The sequence below is a fragment of the Heptranchias perlo genome, chromosome 18, assembly GCF_035084215.1.
Source record: "Heptranchias perlo isolate sHepPer1 chromosome 18, sHepPer1.hap1, whole genome shotgun sequence".
Classification (NCBI taxonomy): Eukaryota; Metazoa; Chordata; class Chondrichthyes; order Hexanchiformes; family Hexanchidae; genus Heptranchias; species Heptranchias perlo.
In genome coordinates this window covers 28,806,225-28,829,697 of record NC_090342.1, presented here as the reverse complement: position 1 = coordinate 28,829,697, position 23,473 = coordinate 28,806,225, and the positions used below count along the sequence as shown (strand labels likewise).

The 23,473-nt window shown below is 41.4% G+C and overlaps 1 protein-coding gene across 5 annotated transcripts in view; it reads left to right on the top strand.

Annotated features, from left to right (window-relative positions):
* si:dkey-97m3.1 (fatty acyl-CoA reductase 1) overlaps nt 1-23,473 on the top strand; it is a 187,108-nt gene that overhangs the window by 37,968 nt on the left and 125,667 nt on the right. For all 5 annotated transcript variants that reach the window (XM_067999592.1, XM_067999589.1, XM_067999591.1 and 2 more), the window contains exon 2: nt 21,740-21,963. In XM_067999592.1, coding sequence (XP_067855693.1) covers nt 21,775-21,963 — 189 coding nt within the window. In that variant the 5' untranslated portion in view covers nt 21,740-21,774. The remainder of the gene's footprint in view (nt 1-21,739; nt 21,964-23,473) is intronic.

Here is a 23,473-nt window from a genome sequence, read left to right as displayed (position 1 = left end):
GGTTCCATTGTTGGCTGATGCTATTGCCTTCTGCTTAAACATGGGTGTGATGATGTGGTGTTGCAGTGACTCGCGACTCCTGAGCTTTTCGTTGAATCAGCTTAATGACTCTGATTCAAACAGAAATAAATTGTGTGCAATCAGAATTTTTAAATTGAGTCAGAAATACAAAACAGCTGTCAAATCAGTCAGTATGAATTTGGGGATAGGGAACAGTTTAATTAAAGCTCCCCCTCCCCTCCATTGAATCCTCAGTGGGGTTTTTAAAAATTGCAATTGTACATCTTGCATGTTTCATTAGTTTTGGCTGCCTCTATGCATGAGCAAACTGCTCCCTGCCTTAAATAGAAGCCCCAACAAAACTCAACCCAGCCACCAGTGCCCCCAATGATAAGGCATCCATATGTGAAACCATACCGCAGCAAGAATCACCATCTTAAGTACACCAAGCCACAACTCCGCCTAGCCACAAAGAAGCCCAACCCCCCCCAATATAAATTAAATGCAACATTTTAAAGAGGGTGCAGGAACAGAGGGACCTGGAGTGATCTTGAATAGTACAAGTCATTATTATATGTACTTGCGAGGTTATAATGCAGGGACTGTGAGTGAACTTTACAGAAACTGGGCCCCTCAGCCTGTAAAGAAGGCAACTGCGAGGATACCTGACTGAAGTACATCCTGCTGCCCATGATTAATTATCACATCACATGCCCTGAGTCATGACTTCCAGTTTTGAACTCTCCCACAAGTGGAAACATTTCTCTGGATTATATATATCTGGAGACACTTTTGTGACAGTGTTTCGGAGTCATGAAGGTTGAGTTTTTAGAAAGGTGGTTACAAAATGTTATCAATAACTTCTGAACAAGGTCGATCCTTTAAAGGATGGACTGTGTGCTGCACTGTATCAGTGGGATTCCAACACTGTTAACATTGGCAATCTGAAGACCACACAGACTTAAACACATGCTCAGTAAGGCCAAATCAAAACAAAGGGGGAGAAAATGGAAAGGCTCTTGACTTGGCCTCTCTTCAGAGGGCCAGATGTTTACGAGCATTCAAACCCTCAATAGTAACGTATAACTTTTATAGTATCAACGGGTGTGAAGGAATGTAATGATTCTGTGCCCCCAGCCCTGCAGCAGACCTGGTCGCATCAGTCCAATTGAACGATTACTTCTGCTTATTACAGGGTGCATCAAGCAGTCAGTGGCTGTGCCGTTGGATCAAACAGCGAGGGCCAGATACAACCCTTTCACAATTCGGTGGCCGCGTGTGAGACAAGAGCAAACTAACCCCTCACGCCTGCACTGCCCTTGTCAATGAAACTACTTCACTCAACTGTTACCATCTGCACTTAATGCTCAGAGAGCCAGAGGCTTACACCAGGGAAGTTATGAAGCAGAGAAAAGGAACGAAAAGCCCCCGAACTCCAAGCACCCACCTCGATGCGCACAGAGTCGGATCCGATCCTGAACACCATGAGGACGACCAGGGCCTGCGATACTCCAGCGCATGCGCCCGCCGGATGTGACAATCCAGCTCCTGGGAGTCTTGGCCAAGGTTTGGTGCGCGGACCGAATGCCAAAGTGCACGGCATACAATGGACTGCTGCGCGGTCGCGCACGCGCGCGGCTTACAGGGAACGGTGCTCATCAATCTGGAAAAACCTGCAATTCCTCCTCATTACAGCATTTCAACTCAAAACGTTAACCTGCCCTTTCTTTTTTCTTATGCTGATGGACCTTCTATGTCGCCTTATATATTTATTTCAGATTTCCAACATTTGTTATTGCCTCACATGCTTTGTGGATCTGAATGGACATGGAGAATATTAGATGAGTAATCACCAGTTGCCCCTTGTATCATGTGTGGAATCAAATTTTAAATAAAATTCTACGCAAGTGCCACCTGCTAACGCTAAATGGATCAGTAATGTGACTATTTGAACAAAACATAAAATAACTCACATAAGGGTGTTAGATATAGTGGTTCTTTTATTAATGTGAAAGGGCAACATCACTCATTTGCACACTGGTGGTACTGTAAAAGTAAAACTGCAATCTATCTTGACTTGTACCAGAAACCTGTGTAGTTTGTGTGGGAGATGAATGTGTGCTGCTTATACATCTGAAGTACCCTCTGAGACAATAGATGAATTCATGTCAATGTCTTTATCACATGCTTGCCCTAATCTTAACTATCATCTTAGTTAGGGTTTGGGCATACCTTATCCAGTTTGAAATCTTGCATCGATGGTATTTGAAACCAAGATATGCAAAATTAAACATACTAGAAGCGAATGAGTTACAAACTCATTTCATTGAAAGGCCAGCCTATATTTTTTTTTGGTGTGGCCATTATAGATTCTGTAGGTTTTGTGCTCTGCAGATGGACTTCCACTAATTATTCTGTGTGTCCAACATGGTCGCAGACCTGCAGTAATCACACTTGGAGTGTTTTTATTTTGCTTTTTTGCAAGCAACAGCACAAGAAGGAAGCCACAAATATTCAAAGACCAGTGCAGCCTTATAAAGGGTCTTGTCAGAATGAGGAGTTCAACAAGATGTGATCGATGCCATGATTTAATGGGACACGTGGCTACAAACTTCTGACATTTAAAAGTTGAATAACAAGCTGATATTAAAATGCTACAAAAGATTCATTGCAATCTTTTGTATTGCTACTGATGCCATCGACTTACCTAGCCTCCCAAACTGCATCAGAATGTTTGTTCCAGGCTGCCTCAATTTCATTGTCTGTCCCAGGTCCATGCCTGACCCTGAAAACTCCAAAGTGTGGCAGTAACAAAATCCCTTTTAAAATCTTGTTGCTCAAGTCACTTGACCTGAACATCTCCCAATGGTCTGGAACCACAACAACTAGCATTTATATAGCACCTTTAACGTAGTAAAATGTCACAAGGCGCTTCACAGGAGGGATTTTCAAACAAAATCTAAAGCCGAGTCACGTAAGGAGATATTAGGACAGGTGACCAAAAGCTTGGTCAAAGAGGTAGGGTTTAAGGAGCGTCTTAAAGGAGGAGAGAGAGGTACAGAGGTGGAGAGGTTCCGGGAGGGAATTCCAGAGCTTAGGGCCTAAGCAACTAAAGGCACAGCCTCCAATGGTAGAGCGATTAAAATCGGGGATGTGCAAGAGGTAAGAATTGGAGGAGTGCAGAGATCTCGGAGGGTTGTAGGGCTGGAGGAGGTTATAGAGATAGGGAGGGGCGAGGCGATGGAGGGATTTGAAAACAAGGATGAGAATTTTAAAATCAAGGCATTCCTGGACCGAGAGTCAATGTAGGTCAGCGAGCACAGGGGTGATGGGTGAATGGGACTTAGTGCGAGTTAGGATATGGGCAGCAGAGTTTTGGATGGGCTCAAGTTTATGGAGGGTGGAACATGGGCCGACCAGGAGAGAATTGGAATAGTTGTGTCTGGAGGTAACAAAGACATGGATGAGAGTTTTAGCAGCAGATGAGCTGAGACGGGGCAATGTTACAGAGGTGAAAGTAGGCCGTCTTGGTGATGGAGTGGATATGTGGTCAGAAGCGCATCTCAGGGTCAGATAGGATGCCAAGGGAACGAATGGTCTGGTTCAGCCTCAGACAGTGGCCAGGGAGTGGGATGGAGTTCGTGGCTGGGGAACAGAGTTTGTGGCGGGGACCGAAGACAATGGCTTCGGTCTTCCCAATATTTAGTTGGAGGAAATTTTTGCTCATCCATTACTGGATGTCAGACAAGTAGTATGACAGATCAGAGACAGTGGAGGGGTCAAGGGAGGTGGTTGCGAGGTAGAGCTGGGTGTCGCCAGCGTACATGTGGACTCTGACGTGTTTTCAGATGATGTCGCCAAGGGGCAGTGTGTTGATGAGAAATAAGATTGTTGGGGATATGAACTATTTTTTGAAGGGAATGAACAGGGGAAATTGTTGCAGATTGGCAGGCTATAGTATGCATTATATTTCCAGATCACCTATGCACACTTGTGGAATTCAGACTATCCTATTAATGTGCCATTTAAGGTTCATTGATGAAAACAGCAGATGTGGCCATTTGTGCATATTCAGTGGAGTCCCGATATGCCATGGTGATCCTGAACATCAGGCTAATATCTTTTAAACCACTGGCAGTTAAAGGTGGTGACTCACATTTCTGTGACATTCAAAAATGGGCCATTGTGAACATAACTTGTAAACAGGATGTGGTTAAGTGTAAAGTGTGCATCAACTGAGGCTGATTTAGTCAGTTATTTAAAAACAAACTTGATTAATTGAACAGAGCTATAGTATAATAACTATACTGTTATCTCATTATGTCAATGTCAGAAGTTGACTTTGTTTTTCTCTGCGATATATCAGTGAGTTTAGTTTTTGGCCTTTGGCAGCCAAGAAATAGAAATGTCAGGTTTGCTTAAAAAATGAACTTTTTTTCATTTCTTTTTATATAGAGATGATCTCTCAGATATTCAATCCCGACATAAGCACATCTGAAAAAATGTCCTGAGGCATGCAAATCGATACCATCTTAATTATTCTACATATACAGTAAGCAGCGTTAAAGTTACAAATAACATGATCAGGAAAAGCACAATCTATTATACAGACGGAGTGTTGCAGTACACAGTTTAATGATACAATCAGTAATAGCATGATACAGTCAGTCATAACTAGATGCCAGTAGATGTCACAAGACATCGCGATCACAAACTTCCCTCAGCCAGGTTGTGTTTGTCTGCCTGTTAGTTCGGATGTTCCCATACACAGTGTTCCCCACGCGATTGCGGGTTAATTGGAGCCACTTAGCGTGGCTTCCGGGTTTGCCGTCCGAAAGCTGTGCAGCGGGCAGACTGCGCACCCGCAAGACAGGCTGTCAGCTGGAGGAGGTCTATTTAAAGGGGCAGTCCTCTAATGGCTGCTCCTGGAGCAAACACCCACACACCACAATGGAGCAGCACAGGGGAAAGGCTGCTCCAAGATTTAGCGATGCCTCACTCCAGGTGCTACTGGATGGGGTGAGGAGAAGGAGGGATGTCTTCTACTTGGCGGACGGGAGGAAGTGGCCTGCCTCTGCCACCAAGAAGGCCTGGCTCGAGGTGGCAGAGGAGGTCACCAGCAGCAGCAACATCTCCCGCACCTGGATCCAGTGCAGGAAGTGCTTCAGTGACCTAACTAAGTCAGCCAAAGTGAGTACACTTACTCATTCTCCTACATTTCATCTTCCACATCACCGCCCCCACCCCCCAACTCATTCTGCACTGCCAACACTACTCTATCACATCACTCCTCACACCCACTTAAGACTCATCCTCAACTTACCTGCACTTCCTCGGCACTTCCTCACCTCCCCATTACTCACCCAACCACTACCACTCAACCCAATCCTCATACAACGTCATGGCTCTGTCTCATACTCACCCTCTGATGCATCTCTTTCACAGTCAGCCGCACCCAAGCCAATGCATTCATTGGTTGGCCACGTCACCATCACTCACTCACGCGTCTGTACTTTCCTTATAGGAGGAGAGAGCCCAGAATGCACAGGAGAGGGAGAGGACCGGAGGGGGGCTGCAACAAATCGTCGCCCTCACAGATGCGGAGCAGGAGGCGCTGGAGCTGAGCCGAACCCTCGAGTGCCTGTCCGTCGGGGACGCCGAGACTGGCACCCCACAAAAGTTGGGTCTATGATGCTACCACTGGGACAGATTTAGCAATTTAAATGTGGAGAGTTGGCACATGGGCAGTGATCTCTTGTGATCCGAAGTCAAGAAGTGTCAGTGTAAAAGTGCACAAAAGCAGATCTGAATGTATGAATCAAGCATTAGATTGTCCAGTGATACGACTGTACTGGGTTTGTTTCTTGTGCTTTGTTTCTTTATGCTGCAATCCAATTTTATTCTTTTTTTAATTTTTTTTCATTTTATTTATATATAACCTTTTTTATTACTGTTTCTACCATTTTCTTTTTATATGTTTTCTTTTTAATAACTTCCTTTTTTTCCTTCTCAAGTTGAACAAGTGGGTGTACAAAAAATCCCGTTTCTTCTCTTTCTGTTCTCAGTTCATTTGAATGTCAATGTGGTCAAAGAGAGATAGGCATTTAGGTTTCTTTACATATGTTTAATTTGTTTCAGAAAGTATTGGGAAAATGGAGAATGTCTATGATAATATTACAGTAACGAGAATAAAGGGGAAAAAATCTGTGGCATTCTTTCTGCATGTAATGAATAATTAAATAAAAATAATTGTCATTTGTCTAGTCATACACTGCACCTTATTAGTGTGATTCCATTACCATAAGCTTCTGAAGTGTGGGAATAGGTGAATAAAATAATTTACAATTTAATGAAATTAAACAACTAATTATATGAAGTGCATAAGATGCGACTATCTAGACTGATCCCAGAATAGCAGTGACAATGGAAATATCAGATAAATTGTGTTGACAAGTGCTGTTTCTTAAACTGGTGTCCCTTGAAGATCAAACGATTGCAAATTATTCTCAATGAATCACTTCCTCCACAGTGTAAGCAGCTGCTGGTAGCTAAACGTTTCCTTCCCTTCCTATGGGCAGTTGGCCGTTCTTAGTTTCTCACCTAATGTTGAATCCAGGAATAGGTTTTCACTGTCTGGACAATTCAAGATACGAAAACCCGCATCTTACTCTACTCAGTGACTAACTGTGTGGGCTGAAATCCCAAAGTTACAGCAGATGAATGGGAGCACCCGCACAGAAATTTACCACATAGCGTGGGTTTGGAGACTCATGTAGGCCAGACTGGGTAGGGATGGTTGGCTCTCTTTCCTGAAAGACATTAGTAAACCAGATGGGTCTTTATGACAATCTGGCAGTCTTCCTAATCATTTTTTTGCCTGGTACCAAATTTATTGACTTCAGTTTCTCAATATGCCATGGTGGTATGTGAACTTGTAACCTCTGGGTTACTATTCCAGCACCATAACCATTACATACTGTACCACCTTCAACTTAAAACTCTGATTGCAGGGGTTAGGAACTGCAAAGTCAGCACATAAAGCTCAAACTACTTCTCACTTTCATCTCACAATGTTTTCTCCAGTACAAGACTATATTTTAGTTTGGACAAACTACTCGAAACAGCTATCACCTCTTGAAAAATTCAGACCAAAAATTTCACTCTGAAAAGTAACCCCAAGGATATTTCAAGGGTGAAGGTTAGACATACATGGTGCCTTATGGTCCATTTTTGTTAGTGTTGCTATCTTTATTTTGAAATTTAAATAATAACATTTCATAACATTTGATATTCTGAATGAAATACATACTTAGCAGACAGATCGGAACATCAATTTTACCAAAAATGATCAAGTTATCCGTAAATTAGTACTTTAAAAAAAACACATTCAGAAATGTTGTCATAATATTCAAAATTTTGTGCCAGACTGAAAACTGCTGCATCAAACTGACTAATACAAGAGTTGGAGGCTAACCGTGTCCTGATTTACTTTGTAGATAAAATGATGGAGAATTCACTTTATAAATGGGTGGAAAAAATATAAAATTGACTGATAATCAGAACCTCTGATTTAAGTATAATTGGATAGGACTCTTATTTTTTGGGGGACACGGTCTGCAAGGCCAAATGCTGTTCTGTTCATATGTGTGCCAAAAGATCCTTTACATCACTTCCTGAGGTGCACAGACATTTTTAGTTACTCTTTTTTTTAACAAGAACTAAACTGTCATCATTTGATACATTTTGTTTCTAAATCAGGAAGTGATACAAAGCATTTCCTAGATAGAAAGAATTACAATAGGGCTAGTGTGCGAAATATTCTTATGAGAGTTGACTGCTTTAATGTGAATTATTGAATTTATTTCTCTCTTCTCCATTTTTTGAATATTTCCACATAACTGACCTAAGATGAAATTGTGCGATTGACAATAATGACTGGTTTAGTGTAAACTAAAAACCAGCACAGTACTTTATTCAAGAGATTCTGATAGCAGTAAACAGAGAGAATCAGGAAGTAGGTGGGTGGCGCCAAGATGCCCGTAAAAGGCGTACTATAGAACTAGGAGGGACAGCAGACGTGGATGAGACACCAGCAACATTTGGAACACAATATATGAGTGAACATTGAAATACATAGTTTTGTAGCAAATTATATTGGAGGCAGAAGTGCAGAGATACCAAATATAAAGAAATAAAAAATTAAAAGTAAATGTGAATAAAAGAGCATAAATAAAAGCTGAACATATATTGGACTGAAATGAAAGAGAGAGAAAGAAAGTGACCAGATACAGACCTGGGAGTAATAGAAGTGATTGCTGCTGAGAGACACACATATGACTAATCTCAGTATAAAACTTGTACTTTACTAGATTTATACATTGGTTAAACGGTAAAGAAGTGATCACAATGAGCAAGTTCACGTGAGCAGACTACCACTCAGACCACAAGTTTAATTAAAGGGAAAAAAAATTATATTTTTCAAAAGTGACCACACTGACTGATTCCAGTAATTGGTGATCATGCTTAAGGTTCTTGTTCTGTGTTACTTTATTAGAAAGATTTTCTTCGGTTTGTTCGGTTACTTTGGAGGTGAATGTAAAGGGACACACTTTCTGTGAAAAGTACTCAGAAAACCTCATTTTGTCTGGGGAAATACAGCCATGAATCATTTCATTACGATGACATCAAGTGCAAGTGGTGCATTGATATTAATTTGTCGCTCTGTTGTAAACAAATGAAAGAAGGTTTGCCAACCCTGTGGAAGATGGTGTCACTGTATTGTAGGACCTGGATTCAGGGATGTCACAATCTGTAGTACATGCAAGATAAAAAAAATTCAAAAGCCATAACCCTTCCCCATAAAAGAAAAACCTGTCTGCATTTTTCTATTAACCCAGTCTGAACTAGGCAAGAAATCATAGGATATAATTATATCAAAGCATTGAAAAAAACATCCCATATAGTGTCAAAACTCTTCGGGCGCTAAATCGGACCGTGTAGCGCCCGTTGTTTCAGCGCTGTGTGGTCTCTCGAAAATCCAAGATGGCGTCTTGGCTGCACATGCACGTTTCAATCATGACATGTGCCGGACGCCATCTTGGTATAGGAGTTAACGCAAGTGCAAATACCAAACGCCAGAAGCATGTAAAGTAAGGATACCATCAGTGTGCATTGCTGAATTAAAGTGATAGACACCATTTTGGCACTTAACGCTCAACTCAACACACAGTCTTAACCCTGACCATTTGAACGTGCCTTAGAGTGTCTGGAGGACCCCAACCAGTGCTATTTAAAGGGACCATGCAGGATTTACAGGTTATTGGCTGGATTATTGCTTCTGGCTGCCGAGACATTTGTAACTGTTTTTGGAGGTCTCCTATACTTGAATACTACAACACGGGGACATAGCCTAACATTTAGAGCCAGGACGTGCAGGAGTGAGTTTAGGAAACACTTCTACACGCAAAGGGTGGGTGAAGTTTTGAACGCTCTTCTGCAAACAGCAGTTGATGCTAGCTCAATTGTGAATTCTAAATCTGAGATTGATAGATTTCTGCGAACCAAGGGTATTAAGGGATATGGGGCTAAGGCGGATATATGGAGTTCGGTCACAGGTCTCCCATGATCTCATTGAATGGCGGAACAGGCTTGAGGGGACTAAATGCCACTGCCACTTGCTGCCTCCTGATATGCGCCACCTTCTCCTGCAAGAAAGCGGGATGTGTGTCTGGGTGATGTGCCTGTCATGGTTGAATAGCTGCCAGTGTGTGTAGGAGACGCCACTTGACAGTTGGCCTCACTCACCTTGACCACTCGTGTCAAAGCATTGAACTTCTTCCTGCACTACATCCATGTTCATGATGCAGTGCGCCTGACATTGACTTCATCCTCCTCTGCCTCCCACTGTCTTTTGGGCATATGTCTGGAGGGCCTCTTGCCCCTCCCTCCTCCCCTGCGGATATAGGATGTCCCTCCTTCTGTCCACCTCTTGCACCGAGGCCTCTAGTGCATCTCATGAGAACCTTAGTGCACATACTCTCGCAGGCCTGGTACAAACTCAGATCGGCAGATTGGCGAGGTCTGGCGTGCAGATTGGAGGATGTGGGATTTAGTAGTGCGCAACCTTTATTCAACGTTTTAACATAACTCATCAGTGTGTAAACATAGGGATGGGACCTGCATCTGTGTTTTACGTGTGTGATGTCTGATCTCCATTCAGACTCTGTGCAGACAGCAGACTGTTAATTTCAGCAACCTTTAAGAGATTTGAAGAGACATCCTCCCTTTAAGAGATTGGGGCTCTCCCTGCTGGTGGAAAGTGAAAATTGCATTGAATTGACGTGCAAGGCCTGAATTTCAACGCAGATTGACGCTAAATACTCAAGCTGGATGAAGTTCTCATCCTGACTGCGCGGGGCCATTGGGCGCGGGTTATTAGCGGATCACGCTACCTACGCCCAATAATAGGCCCAGTAATAGGCCCTATCGAATTTTTCCCCCTTCTTCAGAATGCTTCTTTGAGTAGGTATGACTGGAGTAGGAAGACCAAGGCACAAAGTAGGCATTCCTGATAATCAATTTGCTTGATACAAAGTGACACATATTTGGGAATAATATTTTGAAATAGGGGTTTACTGTTAGTGATCGAGTAAAGTAGTACTGTACATTTGTAAAAATAGCAGGAAAATTTGACAGCCGAGGTTATCTATTTTGGTCCTATCTGATTGTACAGTCTTTTATTTTGTGATAATAGCTTTTGAAAGATGATGACTGCTATGATTATGATAAATAAACTGGATAGAATTAGGGTCACAAGGCTTCATCTGTATAAGCAAGGATAAATGTGAGGAAAACAAAATTAATAGAATTCACTATACAGTGATTCTCTGCAAATCATGAATAAATGGTTATTCTATGGTCAGGAACTTTTATTGTGACACCCACCACCACATACACATTAACTTAAATAAAAACATATTAAATAAGTGTTCTTTCAATTAGATTGCCTTTCATTATAGTGTCATTTAAAAACTAATGCTTTAGTTTACGACACTGATACATGGCAAACTCCCTTTTTTAGGATGAGACTGTCTCTTCTTAAGATATTTTTAAACCCCTTCCATTTTTTTTGGATGGTGGGGGGGGTTGGAGGGATGATACCACACAAAATTATGAAGAAACTGTGATTGAAGGAGATCATAAAAGACATTACTGTGAAGGTGTACTAAGTACTTTCTGCACCAGTACTCAAATTCTGTCTGTACATGTTTCTAGTGAGCAGCAAAAATGCTACAACAGCAGCAATTGAGGACTGAAACATGGACTAAAATGATCTGCTGCTGATCTTCGTACTAAAATCCTTCAGAGTGTAGCCACCCCAGTATGATGCCAGTGTACGGGTAACACTCTGAATGTTACTAATGTAGATGTTGTAGACTGCTGCTATCAGAGGGGTATAATATCATGGATTTTGATGGATGACAGCTTGGACGATTTTGGCAATTTCCATTCTTAACTCTGTAATGCCAGCAGCTGCTGAGCTATTAGAGTAACAGACGGTGGGTAATTGCTGAGTTCCATCAGGGTGAGCTGTGACTGTGTTGTTAATGTTAAAAGGTTCCCAAGATGAATCTGTGAAACTTATTATGTTGCATCATAAAGGAAGAGCCCAGCTACTGAGCACAGATAATAGATCTTACAACCTTCTTCCCCAGTTAAGCAGTAAGCATATGGTTCACTTAGATTCGCAGTAGCTAGAAAAATATTACTTGCATAAAACTGCATTTGCCTTCACTATTATGTCAGAATGTATTTACATACATCATTTTTTCTTTTACAGATATGTTCATTCCACAATTGTTTTACCTTTTTGGTGGGTACATTTCAGTGTCTATTAGCCCAAGATATACCTGCAATAAGTAGGATCAACTGATATGCCTTAGTCCATTAAGCTCAGTTAAAGGCAAATACAAATCATTCGTTTTTTAAAAACAAAAACAAAGATTAGATAGGCCATGTTCCATTCAGTCTCATGTCCATTGATTTATGAAGTGTTTTTAAAGAATGGATTGGGCCTTAAAAATGGAAATAAGGATAAGTTTTAGATGTATCTGTCAAAATCAAAATGCGGCACCTCCAGCAGTGCAGCACTCCCTCAGTACTGCATGGAAGAATTAGCCTAGATTATGTGCTTAAGTCTCTGGAGTGAAGCTTGGAACCCACAAACTTCTGACTCAGAAGCGAGAGTGCTACCACTGAGCCAATGTAAGACTGCTCGCAATCACAGCATTTTCAGTTGTATGCACAGGTGCATGAGGGATTTTGTAGCGAACAGTTTTATAGAATTTCACAGCATGGAAGAAGGCCATTTGATTCATTATGCCTGTGCCACTCTCCACTTAGTCTCATTCCCCTGCTCTTTCCTCATACCTTTTTTAATTCTTTTTCAATTATTTATCCATTTCCCTGTTAAAAACTATTATGGATTCTTCTTCCGCCATTGTTTCTCATGGGGCATTCCATGTCATAACAGCCCTCTGCATAAAAATACTGCTCTCCCTTTGTTCTTTTGGTAATTATCTTAAGTTTATGCCCTCCAGTTATTGACTTACTGACCAGGGAAAATACTTTTTTTCTTTTTCACCTTAACAAAACCCTTTTTAACCTTGAAAACTTCTATTGGATAAAAAGAGCCCCAATTTCCATAACTCTCTTCATAACAAAAACTTTTAATTCATTGTATCATCTTAGACTCTCTTCTGCAATCTCTCCTTGGCCTTGACATCCTTCCCAAAGTGGGTTGCTCAAAACTAGACATGTAGGCCTGCATTTAGGGTGAATTCGCGCTCATTGCAAACCACTGCTGATGACTCCAGCAGATTTTCTGGAATCATGATATTATGCCTCCAACCCGTCTAGATCATTTTCATATATACATGTCCCAATATTGACCTCTGGGAAACGCTACTGTTTACAAACCTCCGGTCTGAAAAGCATCCATTAGCTATCAACCTGTTTCTGTCCTTTACTAACTTCCTAGACTCAGAAGGTTAGGATACAGGAGGGTCATTAGACGTTACTGAATTTAAGTCAAGTAAGACAGCCCACAATTGTGAGGAAGTGTAACATATTCATTTTTTTTATTATTACACAAAGATAAGTTGTACTGATTGAATTAACTGAATTTGAACATAACATTGCTCTGTATGTTCACTTGCTATCTGACAAATAAAGCAGCTTAATGTTTCAATCTGGCCTCATTTCACTGAAGTTTAAAAAGTCCACCATTGAAAGATTAGAGAAGCACATATGAAAGATACAATATCCAGCCTGTATGTCAAGGGAGAAGTATCATAACAGCCCATAGGTTATGCTATAATATAAGTAGATATTGGATAGTGAGTCAAATCCAGCATGTAGGGAACGTGGATCCATTTATGGGAGTGACTGATGCCAGTGAACCCGACAAGGTATCTATGGCAGACCCGAATTTGCAACATAGTCCTAGATTTGTTATATTAACTCTCTTGTAGCCAATGAAACTTTAATTGACTGTAACCACCTGTACATCCCGTTCTACGATCCTCATCTATTTTCTAGTCTGACGTGAAGTGGTTGAAAGAAGGAGGGATGTCTTTTCAGGTTCCTCTTCCTCATCCTACACCCATTGTTGTCTGTACCCGTGTATTGACTGAAATCTACTTATTTTTGTGAAGCATGTAGATCTCATTTCCTCATTTCTCCCCAGCCAGAAATTGTAAGAAATGTAGTTCTGTTCAGAATGAACAATGGGGCACTGAGTCACTGGGGACGCAGCAGCACGGGGTGGAGGGGGTGGCAGACGTGGTGCTGTTTCTCTTTCGTCACTGCTTCCTGATTTCTCGCATGTTTCTATCAAGAGACACTGAAGGGAGATCAGAAGTCTCCTCCTTGGAAAAGCAAAATCAGAAGACCAAGACTTTGCCATTGTCCTGTTGGCCAGCTCAAAAGCATCATCGGTTAAAGTCTTAGAACACGCTACCCTTCACCATAATGCATATAGGAAAAAGCAAGGGGATAGTGTTTTCCTCAAAAATAAAAGAATTTATAAAGCTATTTGCATTCCACTTAGTGGGAAATTACTTTGGTGGACATCTTGGGAGGGCCTAGTTAACTGTTGTGTGGCCTTGTGTTTTTTATAGCTGATTTTGTCGTCTAACATACGGTGTCCAATTGGCCTTGTATTTCCCATTGGAAATAAACAGAAGTGACCCCATTGTTATTACAGGCAGAATTACAGACCTCAGGAATCAACGATGCAAATACCCCATTGATATCAATATACAAACAGCTTTAATGCCACATCAGCCACTCTTTAGTCCTATCAGTGCGATTGTCAACAGGGACACATCAGTTCAAAAGTTGTAAAATATTGTTTAGGACATTGCATGCTGATGGGGCCGATTAATTGTCAGTAAATGAAGACTGTAGACATTTCCAAAGCCTTTGACAGCATCTGACACAATGCAACTTTAAACTAGTTATCATAATATAGCCAAGATTATGTGCTAATGTGAGGCTCGAACCCACCATCTTTTGATTCTGAGGTGAGAATGCTACCACTGAGTCATGGCTGACACCTAAAAGATGTGACAGTTAGCCCAAATGAGCTTGGGCACAGTACCAGTGGGCTAAGGACTGGTCACGGATGTCATTGCCTCTCAGGAAAATGACTCTGCTGAACCTTCTTTCCAGCATCCTCTGATGCCAGTACATGAAAGCGTTTTATGCCAGAGCCTGGAAACCCTTCCAAGCACAAGAGAGGTACTGCTGGAACCTGATATTTCAAGTCAGCAACTTCACTGAGACAAGTGTCACCTCAGTCTTTCGAGGCTCCAGTGGAAATGTCCCAGCCACTCTTCCCTCAGCCTTTTGCCACTTGGGGGCATCACGTTGAAGTAAGAGGTTAGGAGCATGCATTAGTAAGAAAGTGGGCACTGGGGGGTAGGTATGGCGGTAAGAAGTAGAAGTAGTCTGACCTGACTTTTTGTAGTAAGTAAACATGAAAATTGTCAGCCAGAGTGTGTAATTGTGCATTATTATGCTGCAGTAGGTGGCTCCTTGTTCTTTGTTGTAATATTGTGTGGGAGTGACTTATCTCTGACAGAGAAAAAGGTGGATTTGCTTTGGGAAATAGTGCTCATGGTAGGGTGATTGACAGCGCTCCCTCAGTGTCACATGGTCTGATATGAAAGCCATGATTGATCTTCCATGGCACTGCTCACAATTAAGTAGAATACGCTGAGGGCAAATGTCCCCAAGGATGGGCCACTTTAATTTCTGTTGCTAAAGTGCAGCTATGTGTAACTTGCCCTGTTCTTTCAAGGCTAAATGCTATAAGTAAGCAAATTCTGAGGCCAGTTGAAGATTAATTGCTGCTGGTGTGTGAAATTGGCAGAGTGGCAGGTTTTAGTAAAGGCTAAAGGAAACCAACATGAGATGACCTCTTTTATTTTATTATTACTCAAAACTTATACTCGTAGAACTTTGATGGCATTTCTCATGGTGAGTCAAAAGAGTATGATGGGAGAAGTGTTACATGAAGTATGACAGTTATATGATGTGTGCACAATACACAAGACTTTTAATACAGATTGGCAGCTATGCCAAATGATAACTATCTTAACATGTGATGGTGACTGTATAATTCACCATGGCCTTACGACCAGCCATGGCATATTTGATTCATAATGCTAAGAATAACATATCTAATTACAAATAGAATCATAGAATCATAGAAGTTTACAACATGGAAACAGGCCCTTCAGCCCAACATGTCCATGTCGCCCAGTTTATACCACTAAGCTAGTCCCAATTGCTTGCACATCTTACCCATGTAACTGTCCAAATGCTTTTTAAAAGACAAAATTGTACCCGCCTCTACTACTGCCTCTGGCAGCTCGTTCCAGACACTCACCACCCTTTGAGTGAAAAAATTGCCCCTCTGGACCCTTTTGTATCTCTCCCCTCTCACCTTAAATCCATGCCCCCTTGTTATAGACTCCTCTACCTTTGGGAAAAGATTTTGACTATCTACCTTATCTATGCCCCTCATTATTTTATAGACTTCTATAAGATCACCCCTAAACCTCCTACTCTCCAGGGAAAAAAGTTTCAGTCTATCCAACCTCTCCCTATAAGTCAAACCATCAAGTCCCGGTAGCATCCTAGTAAATCTTTTCTGCACTCTTTCTAGTTTAATAATATCCTTTCTATAATAGGGTGACCAGAACTGTACACAGTATTCGAAGTGTGGCCTTACTAATGTCTTGTACAACTTCAACAAGACATCCCAACTCCTGTATTCAATGTTCTGACCAATGAAACCAAGCATGCTGAATGCCTTCTTCACCACCCTATCCACCTGTGACTCCACTTTCAAGGAGCTATGAACCTGTACTCCTAGATCTCTTTGTTCTATAACTCTTCCCCAACGCCCTACCATTAACGGAGTAGGTCCTGGCTCGATTCAATTTACCAAAATGCATCACCTCACATTTATCTAAATTAAACTCCATCTGCCATTCATCGGCCCACTGGCCCAATTTATCAAGATCCCGTTGCAATCCGAGATAACCTTCTTCACTGTCCACAATGCCACCAATCTTGGTGTCATCTGCAAACTTACTAACCATGCCTCCTAAATTCTCAACCAAATCATTAATATAAATAACAAATAACAGCGGACCCAGCACCGATCCCTGAGGCACACCACTGGTCACAGGCCTCCAGTTTGAAAAACAACCCTCTACAACCACCCTCTGTCTTCTGTCGTCAATTCAATTTTGTATCCAATTGGCTACCTCATCTTGGATCCCGTGAGATTTAACCTTATGTAACAACCTACCATGCGGTACCTTGTCAAAGGCTTTGCTAAAGTCCATGTAGACCACATCTACTGCACAGCCCTCATCTATCTTCTTGGTTACCCCTTCAAAAAACTCAATCAAATTCGTGAAACATGATTTTCCACTCACAAAACCATGCTGACTGTTCCTGATCAGTCCCTGCCTCTCCAAATGCCTGTAGATCCTGTCTCTCAGAATACCCTTTAACAACTTACCCACTACAGATGTCAGGCTCACCGGTCTGTAGTTCCCAGGCTTTTCCCTGCCGCCCTTCTTAAACAAAGGCACAACATTTGCTACCCTCCAATCTTCAGGCACCTCACCTGTAGCTGTCGATGATTCAAATATCTCTGCTAGGGGACCCGCAATTTCTTCCCTAACCTCCCATAACGTCCTGGGATACATTTTATCAGGTCCCGGAGATTTATCTACCTTGATGCGCGTTAAGACTTCCAGCACCTCCCTCTCTGTAATATGTACACTCCTCAAGACATCACTATTTATTTCCCCAAGTTCCCTAACATCCATGCCTTTCTCAACCGTAAATACCGATGTGAAATATTCATTCAGGATCTGACCCATCTCTTGTGGTTCCGCACATAGATGACCTTGTTGATTGTTAAGAGGCCCTACTCTCTCCCTAGTTACTCTTTTGCCCTTTATGTATTTGTAGAAGCTCTTTGGATTCTCCTTTGCCTTATCTGCCAAAGCAATCTCATGTCCCCTTTTTGCCCTCCTGATTTCTCTCTTAACTCTACTCTGGCAATCTCTATACTCTTCAAGGGATCCACTTGATCCCAGCTGCCTATGCATGTCATATGCCTCCTTCTTCTTTTTGACTAGGGCCTCAATCTCCCGAGTCATCCAAGGTTCCCTACTTCTACCAGCCTTGCCCTTCACTTTATAAGGAATGTTTGCACTTAAAATGTAACACCACGGAAGTACGACTTTATTTTTTGCTGCCATTTCATCACGAGTGTATAACAATAACAAATCCTTGGATTTTAATTGGAATTTGATTTACTATTTAGTTCAGTGGTTTAACTGGAATATCTCACGCAATTTATGCAATGATTATGAAATTGAACTTTCATTGTGTTTTCAATAGAGTTTTTATTAAAATATATATCTTGGCTGGAAAGCATCCATCTGAGTAATTCGGTTCAGTGCAGGGTCGTCAATGTCTGCAGATACCAAGTAGTTGCTGGAACATAACACCGTACAGTGGACTGTCTTAAGAATTTCAGGGTGTGAGAAATTAAGAACAACTTCTAAGTTACTTAGTGTTACAGAATTTGTAATCAGTGATGTTAGTAAAATACCGTAAATGGAAAGGCAACTGAAGTTTGAGGAATTTTCAATGTTACCCAGTTTTATATCTTTCTAAAACTATATACTCACTGTCAACTCAAGCACACTACAGAAAATGTTGCTGCATTAAAAAAAACTGGTGACCATCTGCAGATTCATTCAGATGTGTTGGATGAACCTCTTTAATGAGAAAACAGGGGGAAACAAGGTACAGTTGTATCACACAGAAAAGAATGAATGAATAAACTAGAGACATTGGCAAAAAAAAAATGACATTCGGTAAAAGTGTAAACAATGAAAAGGCAGTGACTCGTTGCAGATCAAAATACTATTTGTGTATTTATATTTATTTTTTTTACAAGTCCAGTAGTCAGGGTTGCCTTCCAACATCCCCAGCTAAAAAGTGCATGAGTATGGATGTTGACTGAGGATAGGACCAGGTTTGGCTGCCAATACTCAGTGTGTAGGTTAACACTTGAAGAATGGCCACTTGGGCAAAGCACTGGGAGGCACTTGACACTGTGGAACTGTAACTGTATCAGAGCTTTCAGGAGAAGAAAGGGAGAGAAAATTGGTTAAAACAATTGGCAATTATGTTTTTAAATGTCATTAATTTTTATATCTTTTTAAAAAATCATAATGTTGTATTATGCCATACATAAATCAGCATTAAAGCCTGGAAAAGGGTTTGGGAGCAGGGCAGAATCTCTGCAGTGGAGGGAGAGAGATTCCTCCAAGTCCCTACTAACAAGTAAGTCTATGCTGACATTGACAGAGGTCTTTTCAAAGTGTTCTCAGTGAAGCGAAAATAATAAACATCTATTATTTTGAAAATAAATCACGAAGTAATATTATTTGCAAAGTGGAACGTCAAGGTGTGTAACATTAAAATAACATTCTGTGAAGCACAAAAATTAGTAATACAGTACTTTGTGAAAATTATATTACTCAAGTAAAGGATGGCTGGCTGTTTTACATTTTGAATTCCTGTGATTATTTCATCCCCATCATCTTTGCTTAGAGGGTTGGGCTGCCTCAGTTGTGGGAATAAGCAGCATGACTTTACTTACTGCTCAGAACAAATCAAGCGGTTTCCATAGCCACCGCATTTGCATGCACTCACTGGCGTGTTTGGGGACTGCTCAGTAATGCCAAACATGCCAGCCTAAAATGTAAACCTGCCATGAATTATTGTAATCAAGCTGTGTTGTAATTCAGGACAGGCATCTGCCTCTAAGTATCAGCCTGCTGGGTTCTATAAATGCTGCATGGGCAGTTCTGGTTGGGCTGATCTGCAGCAAAGCTCCTTCTATCCAGGTTCTCGGTTATGCTCTTACATGTTGTGCATGTAAGCTTTTAAACACAGGACTTCAGAGGTGGAAATAAATTTGTTCTGCTATGTGCCAAAACATCATTGGATTCCAAAGTGGCCATTTAACTGCTTTACTGTTAGTTCTGGTTGTCCAGGGTTTCTTGGAGCAGTGTTAATCGGTGTTTTTTGTTGAGTTCTCCAGGGATGTTACTTTTGCTATTAATTTCTTTTCTGGTTAACTACTGAAATTCTCATGGAGTTGCTTATATTTTGTTTGTGGTTGTGGAAACACTTCGTGAAAATCAAATTGCGAACAGAAATTGAAGCAAGTGCCACCTGGAGTGCAGTTCATTCAAACCAAGGCATTACTGCTGACGAGGTTAAACTAATAACAAAAAGTGATCAGCTGTTAGATTTACAAAATATTTTACAAATAATATACCATCACTAAAATGTAAAAAGCATAATCTTGGTGTCCTTCCCGTGTTATTTATTATCTGATTCAACAAATAGCAGCTGAAAAAGCCCCAATCTCCCTAAAGAAGGTGTTACACTTTCTTCATTCACATTTACCAGGAGCCATTTGAAGAAATCTGTAAGTGCCTAAATCATTGTTCACTAATCTGAAAATTTCAATCTCCTGATCCAGCCAACGATTTTTGTAATCCTACAAAACCCCCCAGTGTTAATGAACAGGTATAAAAGACTGAATGTTCAATATGTGCCTGACAGCAGTGATCGATAAACATTCTTCATTCACAAAAGGTACATCAGTCATTGTTTAAATTAATGTAGCAAAATACTAGGTATGTTGGAGCAGTATGCTATCAACTGCAGACTGTACAAAATAAAATGCTCTCTCCATCTGACCCAGTGCCTACATTAGAATCACTTAGTTATTGATCCATTGATAGTGTGGGAAAATGGAGATCCTTCCCCCTATTTCTCTTTGAACATGGCTGGGTAGTATTCAGCAGGTTTGAGTTCCTTTGCCACCGTTTGTCTGCAGTTGCAGCCTCACTAACAACCACTAATAGGCAATTGTAGGGTTCTATGAGCTTGCAGGTTTTGGGGGAGGGCTTCAAAATGTCTGAGAGTGTAGATCAAAAATCAAAATCATTACATTGGAACTGCAGAACTGAGGATAAAGCTGATGCTGATTACAGGGTATAAAACCTTCATAGATAGTTTCCAACTGAATAATAAATACAGGATTCATTATTGTGGACAGAAATCTTTTCATCAGAAAGTTTGAATGACACTGAGTGTAGCACAGGGTGACATTTTACACAACTACTGCAGGCCAGCCACTTTCTTGCCCTTTAAGTTACATTTGCGTATAGGTGAATTATCTTATTCATAAATGTATATGCTGCTGAATTGCTCCAGAAGTTATAAAGCCCGATCTTGTTACTGTCTGCTTTAGGGCTGTTGGTTGAAGGCAACTGAGAAGCAGAAATTGTGTGCAGAACTTGACATCATGAAGCTCTATTCTGGTGACACCATGGGCTCAATTTTGAAATGGTGACGGGTTGGCAGCGGGAGGGGGGTGTGAAGGTGTGCGTGGCAAACTCGAATAAACAAAACTCAAAACTTATCGTTTCCAACGCGATCACAATGTAATTGATGGTGATTAAAGTTCTTTCCGGGTTTCGCGCCCGGCAGCCAGTCTGATTGACAGGCTGGCTGCCGACAGGAGCTGCAATGTGAGGTGGGGGGAGAAAGAGAGAGAGAGAGACGTCATCCAGTGCTGGAATGGAAGATGGGGGAAGGGAGAGAGGAAGATCGAGGTGGGGGGAGAGGGGATGATCGGGGGGGAAAGGGGGAGATCGGGGCGAGATCGGGGGGATGAAGAGGGGGCGATCAGGGGGATGAAGAGGGGGCGATCGGGGGGGTGAAGAGGGGGAGAGCAGCGAGGGAGACATCGGAGCAGGGTGGAAAGGCAGGTTGATTTTGTGTTTTAACATTGTGCAATGGTTTTTTATTTAATTTATTTTGTTTCATTTTGCCTGATCCGGCCCTTCACACCTGGTGAAACCCAGGCGTGAATCAGAAGCCGTGGGAAAGCCGCCCAGGTAAGTTAGAAAATCGTTCCAACTACCTGATATGTTACAAGTAAAGTGCCTTAAGTACCTCAATGAGGTACATTTGATCCTTTAACAGGACTAGAGATGTATAAATGATATATATCTTAAGCTGTACTCATGCTGTTAATATCTTTTCAATCAAGGAATACTGCACGAGGGGGAAGAAAGGCCGACCAAGATGTCATCGATCGCTGCGTACTATGCAGGGAAAAATGTGCTCATCACAGGGGCCACTGGCTTCATGGGCAAAGTACTTGTGGAGAAGCTGCTGCGATCCTGCCCTGAGGTGAAATCCATCTACATATTGGTGAGGCCGAAAGCTGGACAGTCGATGCAGGAGAGAGTCACAGATATGATGAAATGCAAGGTACAATAATACAAAAGCCCCTTGGAAAAAGGCAACTGGACTCTAATTTCTGTGGGTTCATACTGTTTCTTGTTGTACATGCCATTTTGCCAGGGTTGTCAATGATGCTATAGATAACATAGAGACATTGGGCAGTGATTGTCATTGCTACTGAAGCATTACATACATAGGAAATGATTGCGATATATAGAAATCTGCTGCCTTATAGACTTTCTTGGCTAACCAGCACAGCGGCTTGTAAGCAAAGCATTGGAGCTGATTTTCTCAGGACGAAGCATGCCTGAAAACTCCCAAAACACATCACAGCATCTCTTTACACAAATGATTAAATTATGATCAACTATGTACCACATAGTGCTGAGAGGGAAAAAAAGGTTCAGAAGCAAAACATTTCAATGGTTTAGTCTCCAGTTATCAAAGAAAATTTAGTTTTATTTTGTAAATTTTATATTTTCCACTGGTCCCCTGTTTGTCTCCTGTAGCCTACCTTGTACCCATACCTGCTCCTTTTGCCTTGTCAAAAGCCACTCCCTAACTGGTTCCCCTCCAACATTCCCTTCCTCGCTGTGAGAAAATGAACGACCTCCATTCTTCGCATTGTCCCAGTGGCATGGCTGAATTCAGGAACTGCTTACAAACCCACATCCTATCACGCTTCAGAAATGTGCAGCCTCCTAAAACCATGTTTTTAATATTATAATAAATAGTACTATAATAAATAACAGAAAAGCTGATAAACTATGGTGCGCTCATGCAGATGTGGGAGGTTCTGTCCTATGCATTTCTGTCCATCTGCTCATTCATACTGATCATTTGCCCTTTATGCTGTTCACTTGCCCTTTCATACTGTTTATTTGTCCTTATTACTGTTCATTTGCCCTTTCATACTGTTCATTTGTCCTTTTTACTGTTCATTTGCCCTTTCATACTGTTCATTTGCCCTTTCATTAAGTTTATTTATCCTTTTTACTGTTCATTTGCCCTTTCATACTGTTTATTTATCCTTTTTACTGTTCATTTGCCCTTTCATACTGTTCATTTGCCCTTTCATTAAGTTTATTTATCCTTTTTACTGTTCATTTGCCCTTTCATACTGTTTATTTATCCTTTTTACTGTTCATTTGCCCTTTCATACTGTTCACATACCCTTTCATACTGTTCACATACCCTTTCATACTGATAATTTACACTTTCATAAGTACTAACCTGGGTGAAGCGCCAAGGGTTCAAAGGTTGAAAAGAGGAGGAAGCAGTGATTGGATGACACCAAGCTTGGGTTTTAAAAACTTGACGACTGTAGGAAGAAGATAAGGGCTGTGAATTTTCTTGGACTTCCTGCCACTCCGCTGCTGTAACTAGGTTGGAAGTACGCTGGAAACGCCGCTTACACAGCGGTAAACAGGGTTTCTGCCCTCTCCCCATCCAGCAATGTTACCACAGCGCAGCTGCAGAAAGTACAAGGAAATTCAGGGCCAAGGAGTTCCGCAACTTTGAGGTCCTGAGAAAGAAT